The sequence below is a fragment of the Oxyura jamaicensis genome, chromosome 24 (assembly GCF_011077185.1).
Source record: "Oxyura jamaicensis isolate SHBP4307 breed ruddy duck chromosome 24, BPBGC_Ojam_1.0, whole genome shotgun sequence".
NCBI classification, from domain to species: domain Eukaryota; kingdom Metazoa; phylum Chordata; class Aves; order Anseriformes; family Anatidae; genus Oxyura; species Oxyura jamaicensis.
The window spans coordinates 1,236,369-1,256,253 of record NC_048916.1 but is presented as its reverse complement, the minus strand read 5'-3'; the positions used below and the strand labels follow the sequence as shown (position 1 = coordinate 1,256,253).

The following is a 19,885-nucleotide window of genomic DNA, read 5'->3' as shown; positions in this document are numbered from 1 at the left end:
CTGCATGAGAGGGATGTCATTAATGCTCCGACATCAGGAAACTCTTCCCTGGGAACTCATAATGAACATTGGTACAAACCCGCGGGAAACCACGCTGTGTGAGTTTCAGAGCTCACTGGTTTATCTTTTTTAATTTGCCAACAACTGAATAAAACATGCAAGCAAATACAACTTATAGCCAAACAAAATTACTTACTGTTCTCGAATGCTTTTATAATGCAAATGTAAACACGTAACAGCGATGGACAAAATCCTTAAGATTTGTATCTTACATTCATGTATTCACAAACAAATCTCATATATCTTTGAAACTCTGGGTAGTGCACCAGCTTTTTCTATATCTTTCTGCAGAGGCAGATATTTGCTAGAATTTAGGTTGGATTTATGAGACTTTGGGCAGTCCTCATTAACCGCTGCTGTAGGCTAATTATATTGCCTTAGGCTGATCCTGATGTATGCAGGGATAAAGACCCGTGCTGAACCCAGCCTTATAAACAAGATCATGTGTAACCTGTAGTCTAGAAGCAAACAGCCGCACAGAATCGCTCCCCTAAATCCTCCCATGCGATGTGCTGGCGTTGCCCTTATCAGCCGAGCCTTCCTTCATCCCACTTTGCCGCCTCACTGCACCACTACCTGCTGCAACGCGTCCCGACGTATACTGCATCTACAACAGCACACACGTCGGGTTAGACACATGGAATTTTACACACCAACACTTAACGGCTCTACCTCTTTGGAAACTGCCAGCACTCTCCTGCTAAGAGATCGGCACCTGGGTTCAAACCCTGCGCAGCATTCAGGCTTGTATATTAACCACGTGAGCTACGCAGACCCCAGCACGCATGAAAGTAAGCGTGGACTTTAAAAAGGGGTTGGCCTGAGGCCTGAGCTCTCACAAGCATACAGGACACAGCCCTCTGGCCTCCTAAATGTTGTTGTATGTGAATATCCTTTCCATTTTCCTATGGAAACCCGCTTAAATGACACCACTCTGAAGGCAAGCAATTTAAAATCTCCAGGGACTTAGGCAGATAATGCAGCCTCAGATTCTTCTCCCATGTCTCCAGTACCTACAGTAGGTCAGTCAGTACTCCAAACAGGCACGGAAAATGAAACAGACCATTTCTCTCGTGGAGTGCTGGGAGAAGGACACAAATCTTTCCATTCAGCAACGAGAGCAACCTCGTTTCATTTTCTAGAAAATTGCTCTCTCGCCAAAAAATACTGGTGATTTTCATTATAGCAATTTATTTCTCAAAGGCAGCTGAAGACAATTTGTACCAATGACGCTAAATACCATACTTTTGAGTGTTTATGAGGCTAAGGAGCAAAGAAGCTTGGGCAACAACAAGAGTCCTTTGAACACGACCAGGATTCTACCTACATGAATGTGCAAACAAAAGAAATATGCTTTATGCACCTATGTACCAGCTGTATAAATTTACGGTATCTGTTTCTGTCCTGACAGCAGTTCAACTCCCCTAAAGAAGTGCTACAGGTTCTTCTGGCACATGTGTAGGACTGGCATCGCAGAAGAGAAGTGAGGGGGCAGAAAACTGAAAGAAAAAAAGGAGCAAAGCCTGCAGCTGCAGCCAGACAAGGCAGTTCTGTCTCCAGAGCCATGGCATGGAAGCCAGGCCTGTGACAGCAGTGCTGCCCTCGCCAACTGGCCTTGCTGCTATGCCCACAACAAGGTGGGGAGGGAAGAGCCTCCTGCAGCTTCCCTCCCAGGCTCTGGAACATCTGCATCTGCGTGTGCTGCAGCCATACTTCGTATTGCCACGTAGGCTGGCTGTCACGGTCTGTGCAGGGGATATGTTGCATACAGTGGAAGCATACGCAGAGCATGCATTTGTCCCTGGAATTTGCACAAGAAGAATATTTGCATTAGCTATGTGCTCTTGGAGACTGTGCAAGCAAAATTACAGGAGAGTGCAGAAAACATCATTTTTTCCTGTCTCTGACATGCATTGTGCTATTCCATCACCTCCTCCTGCTCTGCTTTTGTATCCTCGAGGGAGAGTGGCTAGAAGGATTTGATTGTCTGTTTTCATTCACAGGCATAGAGAGAAGAAAAATTTACAGGGTTTCTGTAACCCTGAATCTGCAGGTTAGATTCATAATGCATTAACATAAAAAAAAAAAAAAGTTTAACCTTTTGAGAAGCTAAGTTGACAGGAAAACACTTAAGAAAATACTCATGATTTTTAACCTTACATTCCTATTCACCACCGTTGTGAAGCTAGCCCATTAAAAAGCCTTAGAAGAAAGCAAAGAAAATGTTATTTTCTAATGGACTGGACCAAGACGGAGAAATTCCAAGTCCAGTTTTATGTCCATCACAAGTTATATTGGACAAGACACTCAACTCTGCTCCCCCAATTCCTTATCTGTCAGCCTGTCATGTTCACATGTCTCTTATCCTGTCATCTTATCTCACTAATAATATTTGGAGCATGAATCATTCACAGTAAACTGCGATCGGTCAGTTTATCCTAGAACAGTATTCAAACGTTAAATGAAGGCGAAGGAAATTTATGCACTGTAGGATGAAATGGAAGAGTCAAAGATGGGATTTCAACATTTCTACGCTAGTTCTTAATTTTTATTTGAATATCCCTTGGGTGTGTTTAGTCCTTTATTGACACATGATGAAAGTACCATGTAAAGTAAAAATGCCTGGCTGACAGAAATCAAATGCAAAGTTCTTTCAGCTGCACTAAAGAAACACACTGGAGGGTAGTAAAAAGTGGAAGGAGGGGGAGGAACATTTTTCCCCTCAAATTTCTTTCTGCCTGAGTGACTGTAGGCCCAACTCAGAAAGATAACGGGTATAAAAACTTCAGAGGAGTGCAATTTTACGTGGAGCATTTCTCTTTAATAAAAAATCACAGCTTTCTTCCCTTTATGTTTATCAACCACCTGGCCTGAGCCAGAAAGAGCATGGTCTTGGATGCATGTGTTTACGGGGAAATTGTGGGGGAGTACATGCATGTGTGCCTGCTTTATTCAAATAGGAGCTAGCCAAGCTTTTATTAATTTTAAATAGAAGACTGTTAGCATCAAAACAGTCAGTCACAGAAAAACCTGAATGGCTTTGTCTTTGTAATGTACCATATTTTATCAAGCAATGCCTGTCTCATAAAGAGAGGACAGCATGCCAGGGAACAGAGCGCTCAAGTGGATGGTTATGTATTGGACAAAAGAAGCTGCTGCAAAAGGCAGCACTGATATTGTGCCCAGGGTCCATGAGGGATGATGAAATGATGGATGTTGGAGATGAAATGCAGCGTGGTACAACACGAGAGAAGTGCTGGCTCTGAGAGCAGTGCTACTCAATGCAGCAGCCAGACACACCATGGAGAAGCTTGTTAAATGTGTGTTCTCAGTTTGCTGTAGCCTTTCCGTGAAATCGGGTTTTGTCTTTCTCCAGCTGCTTACATAAAAGACTTTCTGCCTTTCCCCACTGCTCTTTGAAATACAAACTTGTGGTTCATCAATGAAGCCATGTTCTCCTGAAGAGCATAGAAATGTTCATACACTAGGTGAGGAAACTCTCTCAGAACGAGAGTACGCATTAAATTTCACACCTTCACCTCAATGTTTTTCAAATGGAAGCACTGAGCACTGTTTAGTGAACAAAAACAACATCCCTGCACTTGCACTAAGCGAAAGGAAGACCAAAGTCAAGGCTCCTAGTCCCACATGCCAAGTTAGTGAGCACAGGAACAGATTTTTGCACTGTAACACCCTGCTGGTCCCTTACCAAGTCAACTTTGTGACTTACTGTCTTAGCTAGGTAAGGGGCATGTGTCATACTCATTACAACAACTGTCATCATTTTATCATCACTGAGAATCCATTCATTAAAAATAAGAAAAAGGAATAGGACTGTAGCTGTGGAGGAAAACCTGAAAAACCTGACTGAAGGATATAAAAATTAAAATACATATTTTATTGATATAAAAATATGAAACCCCGTTACAGAGTTTCATTAACCTCTGAACTTCAAGGTTTCTAAACTCCATCTCTATGATCCATGAATCTTCAGAATTTCCAATAGATTAAAGATTTGGGAATCAACTGTTATTTGAAAAAGAAAATTAAAATGTTTCCAAATGAAAGTAGCAGAAGAATACACTAGGTCTTCTTTGCTGGTTGAAACTAACGGACAGATTCATGAATGGTTTTGGAAGACCTGGGTGCCTTTTATTCCGTAATGGGATCTGTTGTGAGAAAATTTTATCCATTCAACTACAAATTTACGCAGGGATGAATCCTGTCTCCATCCTTGTTGTGTATCTGAGATTTAAAACTGTTTCACATAAAGAACAGAAAAAAATGCCATCAGCTCATCAATTCGGTAGCACACAAGTGTGAAAATGACAGATATAAATTTTATGCTACATCATTGGCCAGAGAAGCAGAGATGTGACTTTCAGCATGGACGGGACTTGCAAACTATTCCATTATAAGCAGGTCATGCATGCACTGATCACAATGTTTTCATGCCAAGGACATTATAAAAAAGGCCTACTTTTTAACCCAACCAAAAATAATTCCACAAGCACAGGAAGCCAGGACATTTATATGCAAAAGACTGACCTTCTTTGGTGGCAAGACGTGAGGAAGCTTCTGTGTGGGGTGGAGTATTGTAGACCAGCAGTGAGCTACCTGTAATGAAAAGAAAAGGAGTTATTGCTCTTTGAATGTACTCTGCCAGTGGGGGAACCATTCAGCCAGGTAGAAAACACTATTTCTGGGATTTAAAGATCAAATTTTTCTGGCAATTAGGCACACAGTTTCTATGATAGTTAAGAAGTTCTTTTAAAGATATTGTAGCTGTATGTCACGTATGTGTTGCTGTTTCTGCACTTGCAATCAAAACCAAGACATTTGCCTCCTTCACAGAGCACTATAAGGTCCTCTGTTGAAAACTGATATAAAAGGGGGAGGTTGTATAGTACCTTTATACGGGTACAATATGTAACACAGCAGAGCCTCTAGAAATTACAGTGGCACAGACTATAGCACAGGATAAGGAAGAAGCTTTCCTCACCCTCTCTTGCTATGATAGAGAAATTTCCTGTTTGAGGAACACACAGTAGAAGTGACATGAATTGCATTGTCAGGATCTGAACATTTTTAGAGTGTCACATGCTTGGTTTTGGGCTGACAGCTGCACAAATCTGATCGGTATTCCTCCATCTGCCATGCTTTGTGCAAGGTAGCTTTCTTGGTTCAGAGTGGTCTTTCCATCAAGTCCAACTTGAAATAAAAATACTCAAGAGGAGCACAAAAAAGAACTCCTTAGAAGGGTCTGTGGTGGAAATGTTCCTTCCTAAGCATTTTACTTTGCCTCTCCCACAAACTCCTTTGGAAGTGGAGGAAGAGGCCCTGTGAGCTCTTGGAAGCCAGCATGTAATACACATTTCATGGTTGTCTAGTTATATGTGTTTACACTACATAATTTCTAGGCTCACTTTTCCTACAGCTCTTTGAAAAAGTTTCCACTGCATCAGGCAGTGACATTCTTAACAAGGGCCAGGGCCCTTCTCAGTAAGGACTGATGCTGGGACCTGGAGCAGTCCTGCTGCGGGAGGGTAGGGTTGAGGAGTGCTCTCACAGACCCTTTCTGCTCTTCATATCTACATGTCCCTCTCTTCAGTGAGACTCTGTCCCCGTTAAGGTCCTTCATAAGCATTGCCCTAGGCACCACGTAGCAAACTACAGATTTCTGTGTATGATATGCTGCCCCTGAACATCCCCAGATTCTTTGGCAGGACCAGGAATACCTCTTTTGCAGGTACCATAACACTAGGTGATTAGGGTCTTGTGACTAAGCCATGCAGTCCCCACATTCCTCTAATCCACATGATCCCAAAGAGCACTGACCTCACTTGCCCCTCACAGCCCTCACACTATGTCTTACTTTCCTGTGAGAGCTGAGGATTAGGCATTTCCCTGCCAGAAGTAATAGCCGTTGCAGGTGTTGGATCTTATTAGCCCTGTGTTCCTGTGTTCCTATAGATTTCTTTTCTTCCCCAAAAGCAAACAAAGCCAAAGACATGCAAGCATGTACATAGAGGTAGAAGGTGCTGAAAGCCGGGGCTGCACTAACTGGAAAAACAAATCCTACTCGTAAAGACCGGAGGATGGATGCTACCAGAGGCTGCAAGTCAGTGGATGTTTTGAAAGACCAGGATGGGCAACATGGTAAAACTAAGAGGGATAGTTCAAAAGATCCCTGAGATACCTTGAAGATGAGGGTTATGAATATAATTTATGAATATATGATTGTTATGAATATTTAGAGAGCCTGGCTGGCGTTTTGCTGCTGCTGGGGGAGCTGCAATAGCTTTGTCCACCTAACCCATGTTTTCATCACATGGTTTCTGGCTTTGGTGCTTCTTCCTTGAATATCTGTGGGGAAACTCCTGTCCACCACTCTCCCCTTTTCAGGTTATTTGAAGTCCAATGCAGGACCCAGCCTAGCTTGCCCCAGCCAGACAGGGAAGTGCTGGGGAACTCAGAAACGCGGCTTTCAGTGACTAAATAGGCTGCAAATGCCTGGGATGGGGGTGGGGTGATGAATAGCACTGTACGATCAACCTATGGCTACTTTATGCTAAAAAATGCAGCCCAAACCAGTGGAAAGGGACAGCACCTCCCCCAGTTTAACTGCTAAAAGTTCTCACCTTTGCCCGACAGTCTGAGGTTTCTGGTGGGAACACCACAGAAAAGGAAATGTGTTTCCTATTAAGGGTTTTCAATGAAGGAGGAAAAGAGAGAAAGCCAGAGACACAGATCAGGACAGAGAGAAGCAGACAGACAGACAGAGGCCAGGCTGCTCCCTCCCTCCCTCATGTTAGGGCAAAACTTCGGCTGTGATGAATTTTCATTTGATTCTTATTCCCCATACCCCTTGCTGGGCCAGTGACAGCTTAGATAAAATCAGCCCTTTCTGGAAACACTGGTAAAAAGTGCAGGGCTATTCTCCTATAATTAATATCAGACACATTATCTTATGGCTCTTCTCCTTTCTTCTTTTATTTCTTCTGCATTAATTAAAAAGGAAGATGGAAAAGGAATGGAAAGCAGAGAAGGAGAGTTCCTTCTCCAGAAAGCCTTCCTTTTCGCAAGGCAGCTCACAGCATATCTCGCTTTCACAATCCTGAAGTCTCTTTAACCCGTAAGTGTTTTTTGCCCTGACCTTCTGAAGGCCGTGTGTGCTTCCCGCCACATCTCCTGGTAGAATCAGGGTTCTGCTGCATTTAGCTGTATAGTTTAGTTTGGCATTAATGTATGGATCAAAACCACAAAGCAGCTTTCTGCTTCCAGTCCCAGCCACAGTCTCACTCTTTCCCCTTCAGGCGCTTTTCATTTGTACACACCCCACACAACTCACCCCCATAACTAGAGAGGAAAAGGACAGGAGGTGACAGTTCAGGTTTCTTTTGATGCTCATCCTAAACATAGCATGAAAACGTTCAAATCTCCCTTCCCACCCCCCACTAGCTGACTGGGGAAGATTCACCGGGCAAATAGAAAAGGACATCGACACGGCAGTCGGTCAGCCTGGAGCCCGACAGCACAGAGGGAAGAGCAACAAAGAGAAAAAAAAACAAGGCATGGCTTCACAATTCCAGAGAGGAAACTTGAAAAAACACTTCAAGAAATATGATTGCTCTGGGGGCAAAACCAGTATGGGGCCTGGAAAAAATAGTAGGGTCTGGTGAATGACTGCAAAGGATAGAGTGGGTTCTGTGGGTCTGGAATTTCCTAAGGATCAGAGATGTGTCAATTCCTGGGTGCTTCAGTGGGTTACAGAAACAAGAAACAACTGTCCAGTTCTGATCCAGACCTAGATTTTGTCTGAAGGCTAAAGGCGCTGTGATCTTAGTGATAGGTGCTTAGTCTCATCTACATTAAATAGCTCACCCGAACCTTCTATCGCCAAAAGTAAGATTGAGCTTTGGTTGAGGTCTTGCAGATTTACCAGTTTATTTTTTCAGACTGGACTCAGATGTGCCAAAACAACTTACTTTATAATGTTTTTACCCTGATCTGGAGTGTAAAATGTTGAAAACCTTCTGAGGAGCTCATTATTGGGACTGTCCTGACCAGTGGACAAGCTCAGAAAGTTCAGCTCAGCTTTGTTTCATGCAAAACAAAAATCAAAGTTTAGGATTCACTAGTCATCACAAATACCGCTTAACATCCTGAGAGGACAAATACCTTTCAAGAAAGAGACTGGGCAGATGTAGTCTAGCCCATAGACCTCCAACTCCCCCAAATTCTCCTGTGTTTTGTTGCCATCACGCATTCTCTGCCCTCCACAGTTACGGAGTTGGATGTCTCTGAAACAAACAGCCTCACAAAGGGGAAAATTCAAGAAAAAAAAAGACCATCTCCCCATGGCACTGAGCTCAGAGGCTCGGCACTAAACATCCGCTGGAAATCAGTCTGGAAAAACAATAAGCTCCTTTCGAAGGCGTTACTCCGTGAGGGAGTTAACCAGCAATCCAGAAACCAGACTGTCATTAGGCAGCACTAGGAACAGCTGCATGGAAAGGAATGCTCTTCAGAGGCTGCCCGACCTCCACTCAGACAGGAGCTTGCTTTAATAAGGACAGCTCTTGTATGACGTCTTAGAACAGCCCAAGGGGCTGAACAGAGAGAAATCTGTAATCATAAAAGCTAGAGATGGAGTGGGATTGAATTCTCCTTTCGTATGCACCCCTGTAAAAGTGAAGTAACTAATTTGTCTGAATCCAGCAAAGTTGCTTGGAGTTTGCACTAGCTTAATACATGGAAATCATTGTAGGCATTCCCCTAGCAGACCATTACATTTTTATGATTATTATTCAGCATGTACTGCAGCAGCAGTTACACGTTCCAACTGTGTTAGGACTCCATTGTGCTGGCTCTTGAGAGACATGAGGCACAATCCCCATTCCACAGTTTTGCCATCTCAACAGGCAAGACAATAAGAGGACCGAGAAAGCAGTATTACTAGCTCCATTTTAGAGAAAGTAAAAAGGAAGGACAGAAAAAATCAGGCAAAGGTTTAACTTCAGGCATTAAACGTGGTAGGTGAATGAAGGGTCTGCCATCCTGAATTTCAGTGTGTGCTCTTGCTTCAGAGATCAGTGTGACCAGACTTTTAATTTAGCCATGTCAGATATCTAAAGTTAGGTAGGATCAATCTGAAATTTGCTCCAAAATAAATGGAAGGCAGCCAATAGCAAAGGCAGCAATTCAATCCAGGTCTTCAGGCTTATGCCATGAGAACAAGGATGCAATTCCTCTAATACTCTCTTTGAACATCCCAAGTGATGGGATATCTAGCACATTGAAGATGCTGTCTGGAGCTAAATCAACAAAAGAATCCCACTCCTCTGTCAACTTTTTCAAATTCCACATCTTTCTTTAATTCAAAAAACACACAACTCCTTCTTCATCTCTTTCTGTGAATTCTCAAGCCTTATCAATGAGACAATTCAAAAGAAAGCGTCTCACTTGAGTATTTATCTTGTGGGAATTTAAAAACATTTCCGGTTACAAAGTGTCTGTTACCCAGTTACAGTCAGCAGGTTTGTTCGGAGCAACACTGGCTTCACAAAGTGCCTTAAGATTTCCCATAAAAATGTATAATTCTGTACGCAAACCTTAGTTAGAAAACTATTTGTGCCTGCAATAATCTTGAAGTGTTCTGTGAACCAGAAGCTCTTTGCTGATGAAACAGGATGAAATTTGTGAATTGTTCTGGATGGGATTTTTTAAATTATTATTATTGTGAAGTCACAAGGGACAAAAACTGTTCAAATCCAGCAATTTGGTTATTTGTTGTGAATCATTTCCTTGGCTCAGCTTCTCAAACAAAATAAAGGTGGGGCTTACAGAGGCACCCATCTGTGATCTAACTCTTGTCCCACTGTAATCTGTAAAACTCCCACTGATTTTAGCAGGGGTAGGGAGAGACCAGTGCTGAACAGCTTTGAAGAAAACACCCTAAATAAATGCTGTCTGGCCGCTTTAGTGCAGTGGCCAGATGAAGACATCTTCAGCTGCCTTTACATCACAATTTGATTTCCCAGTAGAGGAAATATGCTTTTTTATTTCTTTTTCTGCCTTCCCACCATTCTTTATGACACCTTCCCCTGATTTTTCAGTCCTCAAATAATTATACTCCTGTAAAAACTGCCACTTGAAAACATAACTGAAGCATGTGGGATTTAGCTCCTGTTCTCTGGTCTCATCATAATGCAATTATCCTTAGCACACCTTTGTGAAGAAAGGAAATGCTTTCACCTCCATTCTATAGATGAAGAGGGGACATTCAGAAGCTATGGACATGCTCATGGTTGCACAGGAAGTCTCAGACTTTCCAGCCTCAACAGCGTGTGCTAACCAGGACGATTCCTGTTTGGGTTGCTGCAGCAGGCTTTTATACAAGTTACTCATAAGACTGCTCATGGCTTCTGTTTTAGGGGCTTAATACAGCAAAAAGGAATATCGGACCCATCACATAGTCTTGTTTGGGATGGAGAGCGGCAATAACGAGGTGCACAAAACTTGGGTGTTTTGGAATACTAGGTCATTTGCATGATGCCTTCTTCAATGCACTTACATCTGGGGAATCGCTCTTGTATTTTTACCTATTTCCAACAGATGTGGGTCTCCAGAAATATAGCAAATCTCGAGCTCTGGCCTGTTGTGGGTCCTATTGTGAAGCAATAATTACCAGAAGCTTTGGGGGAAAGTGTACAGCCCTCTAACTGCAAAGTTACGGAATAATTTTCCTGTGACCCATCAGTTAATGGTTGGCTTAATCTCCACAGCAAATGTACGTATTTTTATCATATACTCACAGATGTTTTTATTATCTGTAAGACTATCTAATCTTCTTAAGAGTTCTGCTCAGTTCTTCACCTCCCTGATATCCTGTAGCTCTACTAACTCCATCTAAGCTATAATAAGCTTTCTGACCCAATTTTTATTCCTCTCTTCCTTGTTTGCACTCTCTGTTTGCCTTTCTCTGTTCTTTTCCCCTTATCCTTGCTCCTATTTGTCTGCAAGAAGAGCCCTAGAACTTCAATACTCGTATGTAACTTATCAGCGCGTTACACTAGGGCTGGGATGAGTCAGGGCAATACTTACTTTCCCTGAGGTAACTGAGGTGCGACAACAGAACTTCTGTGTTGTAGAGGGAGGTGGTTCGGAGGAAGTCATCCTTGTTCATTTTGCAGAGCTCCTTGCCATCCATATTCTGGAAGAGGGTGGTGTCAATCTCCATTAATCCATACTCCTTTATGGCCCATTCCAGCCACTGGCGCACGTGTTCCTGGGTCCATAGGGTGGGATCTGGCAGAAAAGCACAAAGGATGGTAATATTATACATGAGCCTCAAGCCTGTAGCGCTCAGCATAGCCCAACCAAAGCACTAACCATTGTTTCTACAACCAAATGGATTTAATTTACTGATTCTAAAACATTTTGCCAAGATGAGTAAGAATTATGCTAGAAGAGGGCACAAGGCCCATAAGCTGCTCATACTGACTCCCTGGCAGGATAAGTTCACTTGACTGTTTCCCATCTGCCTTAAACTTATACCTACTGCTTGGGACCAATCTTAATGGCATTTGACTGTGGCTGTTCTCTCTTTGGTAAAAAGCTTCCAAACACAAGCTCATCCCTTTGAAAGTGCATGCTTGTCACAGCTTCAGTTCTGCACTGCTATGTAATTACATCAGTGCTGTATAAGTCACACCATCATTCACAAGTGCATTACAAAGTCCCAGCAGATGGCATTTTAAAGTCTGAGGATGGCGGCATTTATGGTCAGCAAAGGGACTCTGAAAAAAAAATATTGCTTAAACAGAACAGCTTGCCATGTATCTGAGTCACATTTGTTCACCCTGCTGACAAGAACACAATTCTACCTCCGCTAGCCCTGTAAAACCAACACAGCTATTGGATGGCAATGTGGATTTTATACTGTCTCATGCATCATTATCAACTGTCAGCAAAGCTCCAGCTGTGGAATCTTTATTACTGGCGGTGACGTAAGAGAGAGATTGAACCCGGCTGGAATTTCAGACCCCATGGTGATGGTTTGCTGCATCAGTAGTTAAAAAAAGAAATCCTCCTTTGAGTTTTGAAAAGAGCAGGAGATCAGAAAGTCATGGCAAGAACTTGTGCCATGATACCATTTTTACAGAGTCATTTTCAGAGCATATCTGCATTTTCAGATATTTCCTGTGCTACTTCTCCCCGTGTATGCCATTTGAAAATTTAAGCCTCAAATTCATGTTGCATTGCATCTGGGGAGGATTGTGAAGTCAAGCCTGAATTTTGGAAAAGTTTGATCTGGCTGTCAGAGCTTGTACCTTCCTCTACAACAAAGCTCAAATGCCTCCAGTGACAAGGTAGGAGAGAAAATGGATCAAAAACAAGTAGCTGTCACACAGCTGATAACTTTGGAGAGGGCCAAGAAATGCCTCTGCCACACTTACAGTGTGTAAAATAATGCCTCGGAACTGTAAACTCTGTGTGCTAGGGCTGCAGCGATCCTGTGACGCAAGGAGTCAGGTAGTGGCTGTATCTGGTGCAATCCTGGGCAGCTAATTTCTAGACTAACAGCATGAAATGGAGAAGTAAGCACAAGGAATTTTGAAACTTTAACTGTGACATTTCCTCACTGAATTTCTAGTTAGCCCAAATGATTTAAAGCTGAATTCTGAACATTGAACCTACAACCCAATACATTTGCAAGTCTGCTTTGGGAAAGAAAGATAGACCTCCTTTAACTTTCAGCATCAACCAATTTAAATCCTCCTTTCCAAGCCCTGGAAAAGAACTTTAAATTTTACAGTGCATGTATTCAAGGCAGGATTCTTTTTTTTTTTTTTCATTTTTCCTTTTTTTTTTTTTTCCTTTTTTTTTTTTTTAATTGGAAGACTCATTTGTCTTGAGTTTTGTAAAAACCCAGCATTTAGAAGGCATCATGAATTTGTGGTCTCTTTTTAAACAAACACTTTTGACTTTCAGATTCAAGCTCATTTATCACTGCAAAAGACATTGAATGGTCTCTGAAAAACTGCCTTCTTGAAACATTGCTTAGAGTTCATTATTATTACTATTGCAAGCCTAATGTGACATTATTCTTGCCTATCTTCACCCTAATGCACTATAAATCTTTACTCTGGATTGCATTAAAATTTCCAAATGCCTTTCTTGGATGATTTGGTCTTCATATCCTGCAGCCAGAGATCTGGGATGATGTTCGTTATTGTCTTCCAAAGTCTGGTAAATCACTGCTGTTTCACAAGTATCTCAAGGTTTTGATTTGTAGATGGTCACAAGGGGAAAAATAAGTCCTTTTTTTTCACTTTCCTTCAATGAGGAGTTTTTTTTTTCTCCTCCACTGAGGGCACTAAGAGTCATTTCCCCTGTTTCAATAACGCTAAAATTTGGGCCACCCTGGGTCTTTTTAAATATGCAGAAATAGCATGGCAAAGAGTGGGATAAATGTTCCATCTTGAATATCTTTAGCATCCCTTATAATGACTAGCAGGTATCAGCTAAAACCCTTCTAGGCAACGTATCTGATCCTGCCACTGGTTAGGTTAGCCAGTCTCTCTAAGCAGATCCTAACAAGGGCTTAAATGGTACTTTGAGATTTGCTGTCAATCTTTTATTGGCTTCCCTTCACTACATTCAGTTCAAGCTTTTCCTTTTCATCCTAAATGGCAAACAAATGCTTGGGAATTGTCATCTGTTCGTGGTCAAGCCACGATCAGAAAACAGAGCTGAATTCCACGAGTACATTGCTTTCTGCCAACAGTTCAACTACTTGAATCAGCCACAACCCTTGACACATTGTGTGAAAAGCCGAACCCCCCCCCCCATGAAATCAGTGGAAGTTTTGGTATGTAAATCAGGCCAGGGCTTGACTTACACTATTTCCCTTGCTGGAAAGCTCCCAGGCTTACTTGTTTGCATGTATGGTGTTTATAAACTTTACAGGGGAAGGACTCCCTCTCATTTCAGGTTCAGACTTCACAGGTTGCCTGCCACAGCAGCTCTCATCCTTGATTATCCAAATGCATTTAATGCATGCTGCCAATTTCAGACAGCAGATGTGGATATCAAATACAAACAGAGAACTGGACAGGAATGTTCTCTTGTAATATTTTTTGGAAGGTTAACGCAATTTCTGCAAATACAATTTTCTAGTTTTCTACTTCCAACCAAAAAATGAAAACATAATAGTTCACTTTGAATCAACGTGACATGAAAGTGCATCTGGATCCTGCAGAGGACCATGGCAGTTATAATTTGGGTGCACTTTATGCCTGTTCTTACCTATGAACTCACTGTTTGATCATACCATGCATGTCCCAGGAAGCACTGCAGGTTCTACTCTGATACAGATAAGCCTTATCTGTTCAGCTGGATAGTTAAGACAGTCCAGAGAAATACAACACAAAGAGTTTGATGGTGGTGGTACCTGCTGGGACAATGACTCTCCTCTCATTGGTGGTCATGTTGGGGGGAGGCCCATTCTTCTCATCCATGTAGGTGCTGTAACTCATTGGGTTGGACTCTGTCCCTGCTCCGACGAGCTTGCTGCATTTGTTCACACTACAGTCTACGGGGGACTCCCTGAAATGTGAAAGGAAACAGATGACTAGTCATTATTATGCACCTTTCATCCCCACTGTAGCAGGAGGAAACTTGGGTTACAGAAATGGCAAGTATCCTGGAAGGGAAGCATGAAGGGACTTTCTGTAGATGTGGGACAGGCCATTCCTGGCCTGGCACATGAGTGTCATAAGGTGTTCTGTGAATCACACGTCTCACAGAAGTGATCTCTGATAGTGAAATCAGCTGGAGGAAAGAGTTGGAAGTGCAAGGAAGAGCGACTTTCAGTCAAAGGCAATAGCAGCTGTAGGATCGCATGAAAACATCTGAAATATCAAAATTCATGAATCAGATAAAAAAAGAGTATATGTAAGTCCTTACTACCCAGGTCCTAGGTCTATCCATCACTTGCCCCCTCCCTGCACCCTGTAGCACTCAGCTACATCTTAGCAGTCCTGCAGACACAGCTTTATGCTCCTAGGAGCCCTTCTTGGACCGTTCCACTCTTGTACTGTGTTAAAAACAACTCAGCATGCTGTCTTCCTGTGGCAGGTGAGTCGAGGAATTGATGAAAAGGCTGTACTTTTCACCTCCCGACCTAAGGCATTTCTGCAGCATGAATCAGAAACACGGTGAGACGATTCAGTAGGACAGGACACAAAGCACCCATGCTGAAGTGACCAGACAGTCGCAGGAGAACACTATGATATTAGCACAGCACCTAAAGGGTCTTGTTTAGACACACCTGAATGTAACTGATCTTGCCTGTTCTTATGAGCTAAACAGTCCCAGGCTTGTCTATTACTTGGGTAGGAAATCTAGAAATCTTAGGTGCCTTAGGCATGAGTCAAGGACTGCAGACCACAGAAACCGTGTGCGAAAAAGGCTCTGGCCCCAGTTTTACTTCTGAGGTGATGGAGTGATGAGGAGGGAACATTTAGCAGCTCAGGTGGCACTGTGCAAAGACCTGGACTACATGCAGACCCTTGGCAAGCAGGAGGCTTTCTCTGTCCTGCTCTGGGAGAATTATGAGCCTACAAACCACAGATAGGGAGTGCGGATTTTGTTTTTCTCCAGCTGCAGTAGTAACTCCTGCTTTTAGCTCTAGAGGTCACTTAAAATCCCAGTCTACAGCCTGCCACATGCACGGAGAGCATCCCAACCCTGAGGAATGTACTAGGGAAGGGCAGGATTATTGCTCTCATCTTTACAAGGGAGTATCAGTGTGCAGCCTCTATGCAAAGCAAGCACAGAGCCCATATCCAGCGCAGTTCAGCCCACTGCTTTAATCGCACAGCCATCCTTCTTCCCTGCCAGAAGCAAAGTGGCTTGGGAGGAAACCATTTGCTGAAGGGTAAGAACTCTATGACAGTGCACCAAATCCCACCCTCTGAGTTCAGCTGGCAAGACTTCCAAGTTTGGACACTAAACAAATTTGTTTCTTAATCTGAATGGCAGGGAGGGGGCGGGGGGAGAAATTACTGAAATTCAGTTATCATGGCTGGGAGATAAATGCTCCACCGAGATATTCTAAGGCAGATGGTAATTTTTTCCTCATGTCTTGCTGAGGGAATGTTGCTTGAAAATGGAAATAAGATGTATAACTTACACATGTTCGAATTTAAGGTTTTACTATTTCGCCTACTGTTTTTCCAGGCAGGGAACCAAAATCCGCCTTCAGAGAGGCAAACTGCTGAAGGTTTAATGTCCCCGTGGCAGTCAGAGGAGAGGCTGAGCAACTGCAGGGACACCAGGGTTTTCACAGGGAATGTGATCATTTCGAACTCTCTGTTGAAATTCTCTGTGTCAGGTGTTAAATGCTGCCTGTACTGGCAGAGAAAAAGCCCCGGAGCAGCACAAAGGATCTTATTCTTTCCTCAGGTACAGGCTGTCCTGACAAGACTCGGTAAAGCAGCGAGAGCATCCGTGTTTCGAGGTGTCGGGCTCCGTTTGGCTCTGCACAGACCAGGGCCAGGAGGTGACCAGGAAAACAACCCCCTCAGCTGAGATGTGCAGTATTTATGCTAGAATCGTTGCTTATATAATATTCATACAGAACAACAGGATAGACCCGGGCTCTCGGATAAGCACACCTTCCAAAAAACATATCTGTGTAGGAGTGTACACACTTTCCAGTGGCGGGAAGTGGCACACATGGGCAGAATGCAGGGCTGTTGGCTGCCTCTGCTCTCTGCTAAGAATCATGCACATCCACATGACCGACGCAGCAAAGCAACCAAAATAACACCGACACTGCAAGATAGCTCCTCAGCAGTTTTGTCATCGCTTTTCACTTTGCAGACGCAATCATCTCTTGGCTTGGCAGCTAGGGCCCTGCTGATCCTCTGCCTTGCTCTTTATGTCTCAGAAGCCAAAACCAGATCAACAAATATCCAAGGCTGTGATCTCCAAAGAAGCCATAGGGACCGAGGTGGCCTCACCAACCACTGATTTACCCCCAGTGTCCCCCAGGGGAAGAGAGGCTGCTCCACTGACCCTGTGGGATATGTTACATGTGCTCCACACACCTGACAGGGCTGGTCCATGTGGACATGTGGATGCCTCCCTTCCTTCTGAGGAAGTTTTCAGGATGGCTGGATCCAGACCTAACCCCAGGGGAAATCTGATAATAGAGGACAGACATAACTGGGAACAGCATTACCAAAACATAACTGGGCAGGAGACTGAACTGCCCTTCTCAAGAAAAATACTGTGAAATGTTTAATGACAGCAAGCGGGAAGATCCTTACTTTTGTGTGCTTGGTAACCTAGCATTCCCTACCAAGTCCAAACTGGGCCTTTTAATGGGAAATGAGACAGCACTGAATCATCTCTGCAGCTCATGGAGGTCCATCACTGTACTGCCCCAGCCTGTTCTAAGATGAAGGATTTAAGAGTGTCCCAGCAGAAGGTAGTTGTAGCTGTGGGCCATACAAAGAAGAATTCAGTATGGGAACAACTACAGTACCAAATGAGAACAGGGAGCTGTGAGCCATGAATGGCGTATTCATTGGATGTAGCTCCTTTCTTACTTCAGGCATTACCCACAAGCAGACTTTGAGCTATATAAAAATTTCCTCATTATTTAAAATGGTTTGTGCGAAGGGATTTCAGATGCCAGGTTAATCCTTGACTATTCACAGAGACCCCTGCTTCAGACTTTCAAGTGGCTATACATACTGGAGTTGCTCAGGTTTGGGGAAGAAAATGCTGTAGATCTACTAAGGTAAAGGGATATAGGCTTCTTTCACAAAATCTCTTAAGTGTATTCACTGTGGAAGTGACAGAGGCCAAGGAATATGAAGCAGTACTCATTCCCACTGTCCGTCCAAAGACTCTTCGTTCCAGCAGCTCCAGTAGCAGTCTCTGGGGATGCCAAGAGCTTGGTGTTTTCTGAAAGTTTATGCTAGACTGGCCAAAATGGACAAGCAGCTAGCCTGGCATTGACTAATAAATCCTCTGTGCAGCTTCAGTTTGTGTTCCAGATACCTGGAAATAAAGCAATTACTGTCCCAGGGCCTCTGTCTAGGAATCACCTTTGGCATTCATTCGAAAAAGCAAAATAAGGGATTTCAGTGATTTCTGAACCTGACTCAGCTGTGACCACTGGGATATTTTCTCCTTCTTTCTGTCCTTCTCTTCCTCCACTCCTCCTCTCTTCCCATCTTTTTTTTTTTTTTCTCTTTAAACATGCCACTTTTTGTCTAAGTCCCCATTTGGTCATCTCAACTTTAACATTTAAACTTGAAATAAAATTGTATTTTGTTGTTGTTGTTGTTCAGTGAAGGAAGTAAGAACAGACACACCATGATTCTGCTTCTGACTCCTCTTATGGGCAAGGAACAGAGCTATCAGGGCAGAATCGAAGTTCCTTGAACCGTAGCCTTAACCCTGCCGCACGTTTACTCACGCAGTGTAAGGAACGCCTGAGAAGGAGGTTCACACTAGGAAAGTAGCCAACGCTATAGGTCTGCAGAAAGAAGAGACAGCTGTAAAGAGGATGGAAGAAGATATATGGCTTACAAAACTCGGGCTGCATGAGCAGAACGCTAAGGCTCATTGGGGTCTAAAATGACTGTGCTTATCGCTGACAGGTAAAACACAGCCTGCTTCTCTGCCTGGGGACTAGAACAGCACAGTGAATCCCACTAGAGGGCTCACACGCTATTTAAAGGGCATTTTTATTCTTACAGACATCATAGATGGTCCCTTTGTTTTGCTTTGAGAAAATAATAAAGGCATAAATATTTTCTGAGGTCCCTGAACCTTAACACTATTTACATATTCTGAAGCAAGAAATGCTTCCAAGGCATTTTCAAAGCACCAACTACAGCATATTAGCTAGACAAAATTCATAACCTCTTGGAATTGCACAGGGGTGTTCATCTGCATCCGTGCAGGCAACCAGAGCATTAGAATATTATTTTGCATGTGAAGATCATGCAGATTTTGTAATGTCCTTATAAAATCACTCTCTGACCAAATGCAGGTCTGCAGTGGCTTAGTAAATACAGTCAAAATTTGGAATGTCTGTTGTTTGGCTCTCTCTTTGCATTTGGGATCGGTGTAAAATCTATTATTAAAATTGACTGTAAGATGCTCTTTACAGAGCATTTTCCTAAATAATCCTCCTTTATGCATTGGAATTTAAAATGTAATTATGATTTTTTTTTTAAGAAACACATAAAAATGTTTGTATTTATATTATGAAAGCAACTAAAGGCCCCAACAGCAACCCAGGCCTAGTCTGTTGGGAACTGTACAAGCACGTTGTAGAATACAGATCTTTCCCCTAAGGGGCTATAAACTAAATAAACAGAAGATAGAAACCCAGCAGAGCACAGAGATTTCAAGCCACACTTCCAGTCCCTCAAATGATGCAAAGAGAGATGAGGGATATACACCATACCTTTCAGTAAACCCGTGGAAACCTGGACTTCTTCTTAGTTTGTGCAACAGGTCAGTGCTACACATACAATACACCCCTTTCCCAGTGCCTAAGGGTGAGTAAGAAGCATGAGGATTTAAATTTTGTGTAGGATTTTATCTGCCACACGTTTGGATGCTCACTACTGCAAAACACAAATGTAGTGTTGGGTTTTTGTCTGAGCAAGCAGCTGCCTAGGAAGGCAAGAACAGGTTCTGTGGCTGTACGCTGCAACCAGGTATGACAGTACTCAAAACTTTCCCCTGATTTGTACCTCTGAATCTTGCAGTGACACAGAAGTCCCAG

General features: G+C 43.0%; 1 protein-coding gene across 9 annotated transcripts in view; it reads right to left on the bottom strand.

Annotated features, from left to right (window-relative positions):
• The window catches only part of FLI1 (Fli-1 proto-oncogene, ETS transcription factor), an 89,436-nt gene that overhangs the window by 15,310 nt on the left and 54,241 nt on the right, over window positions 1-19,885 (bottom strand). For all 9 annotated transcript variants that reach the window (XM_035346062.1, XM_035346059.1, XM_035346057.1 and 6 more), the window contains 3 exons: window positions 14,519-14,673; window positions 11,167-11,370; window positions 4,609-4,677 (listed from right to left, as the gene is read on the bottom strand). In XM_035346062.1, coding sequence (XP_035201953.1) covers window positions 4,609-4,677; window positions 11,167-11,370; window positions 14,519-14,673 — 428 coding nt within the window. The remainder of the gene's footprint in view (window positions 1-4,608; window positions 4,678-11,166; window positions 11,371-14,518; window positions 14,674-19,885) is intronic.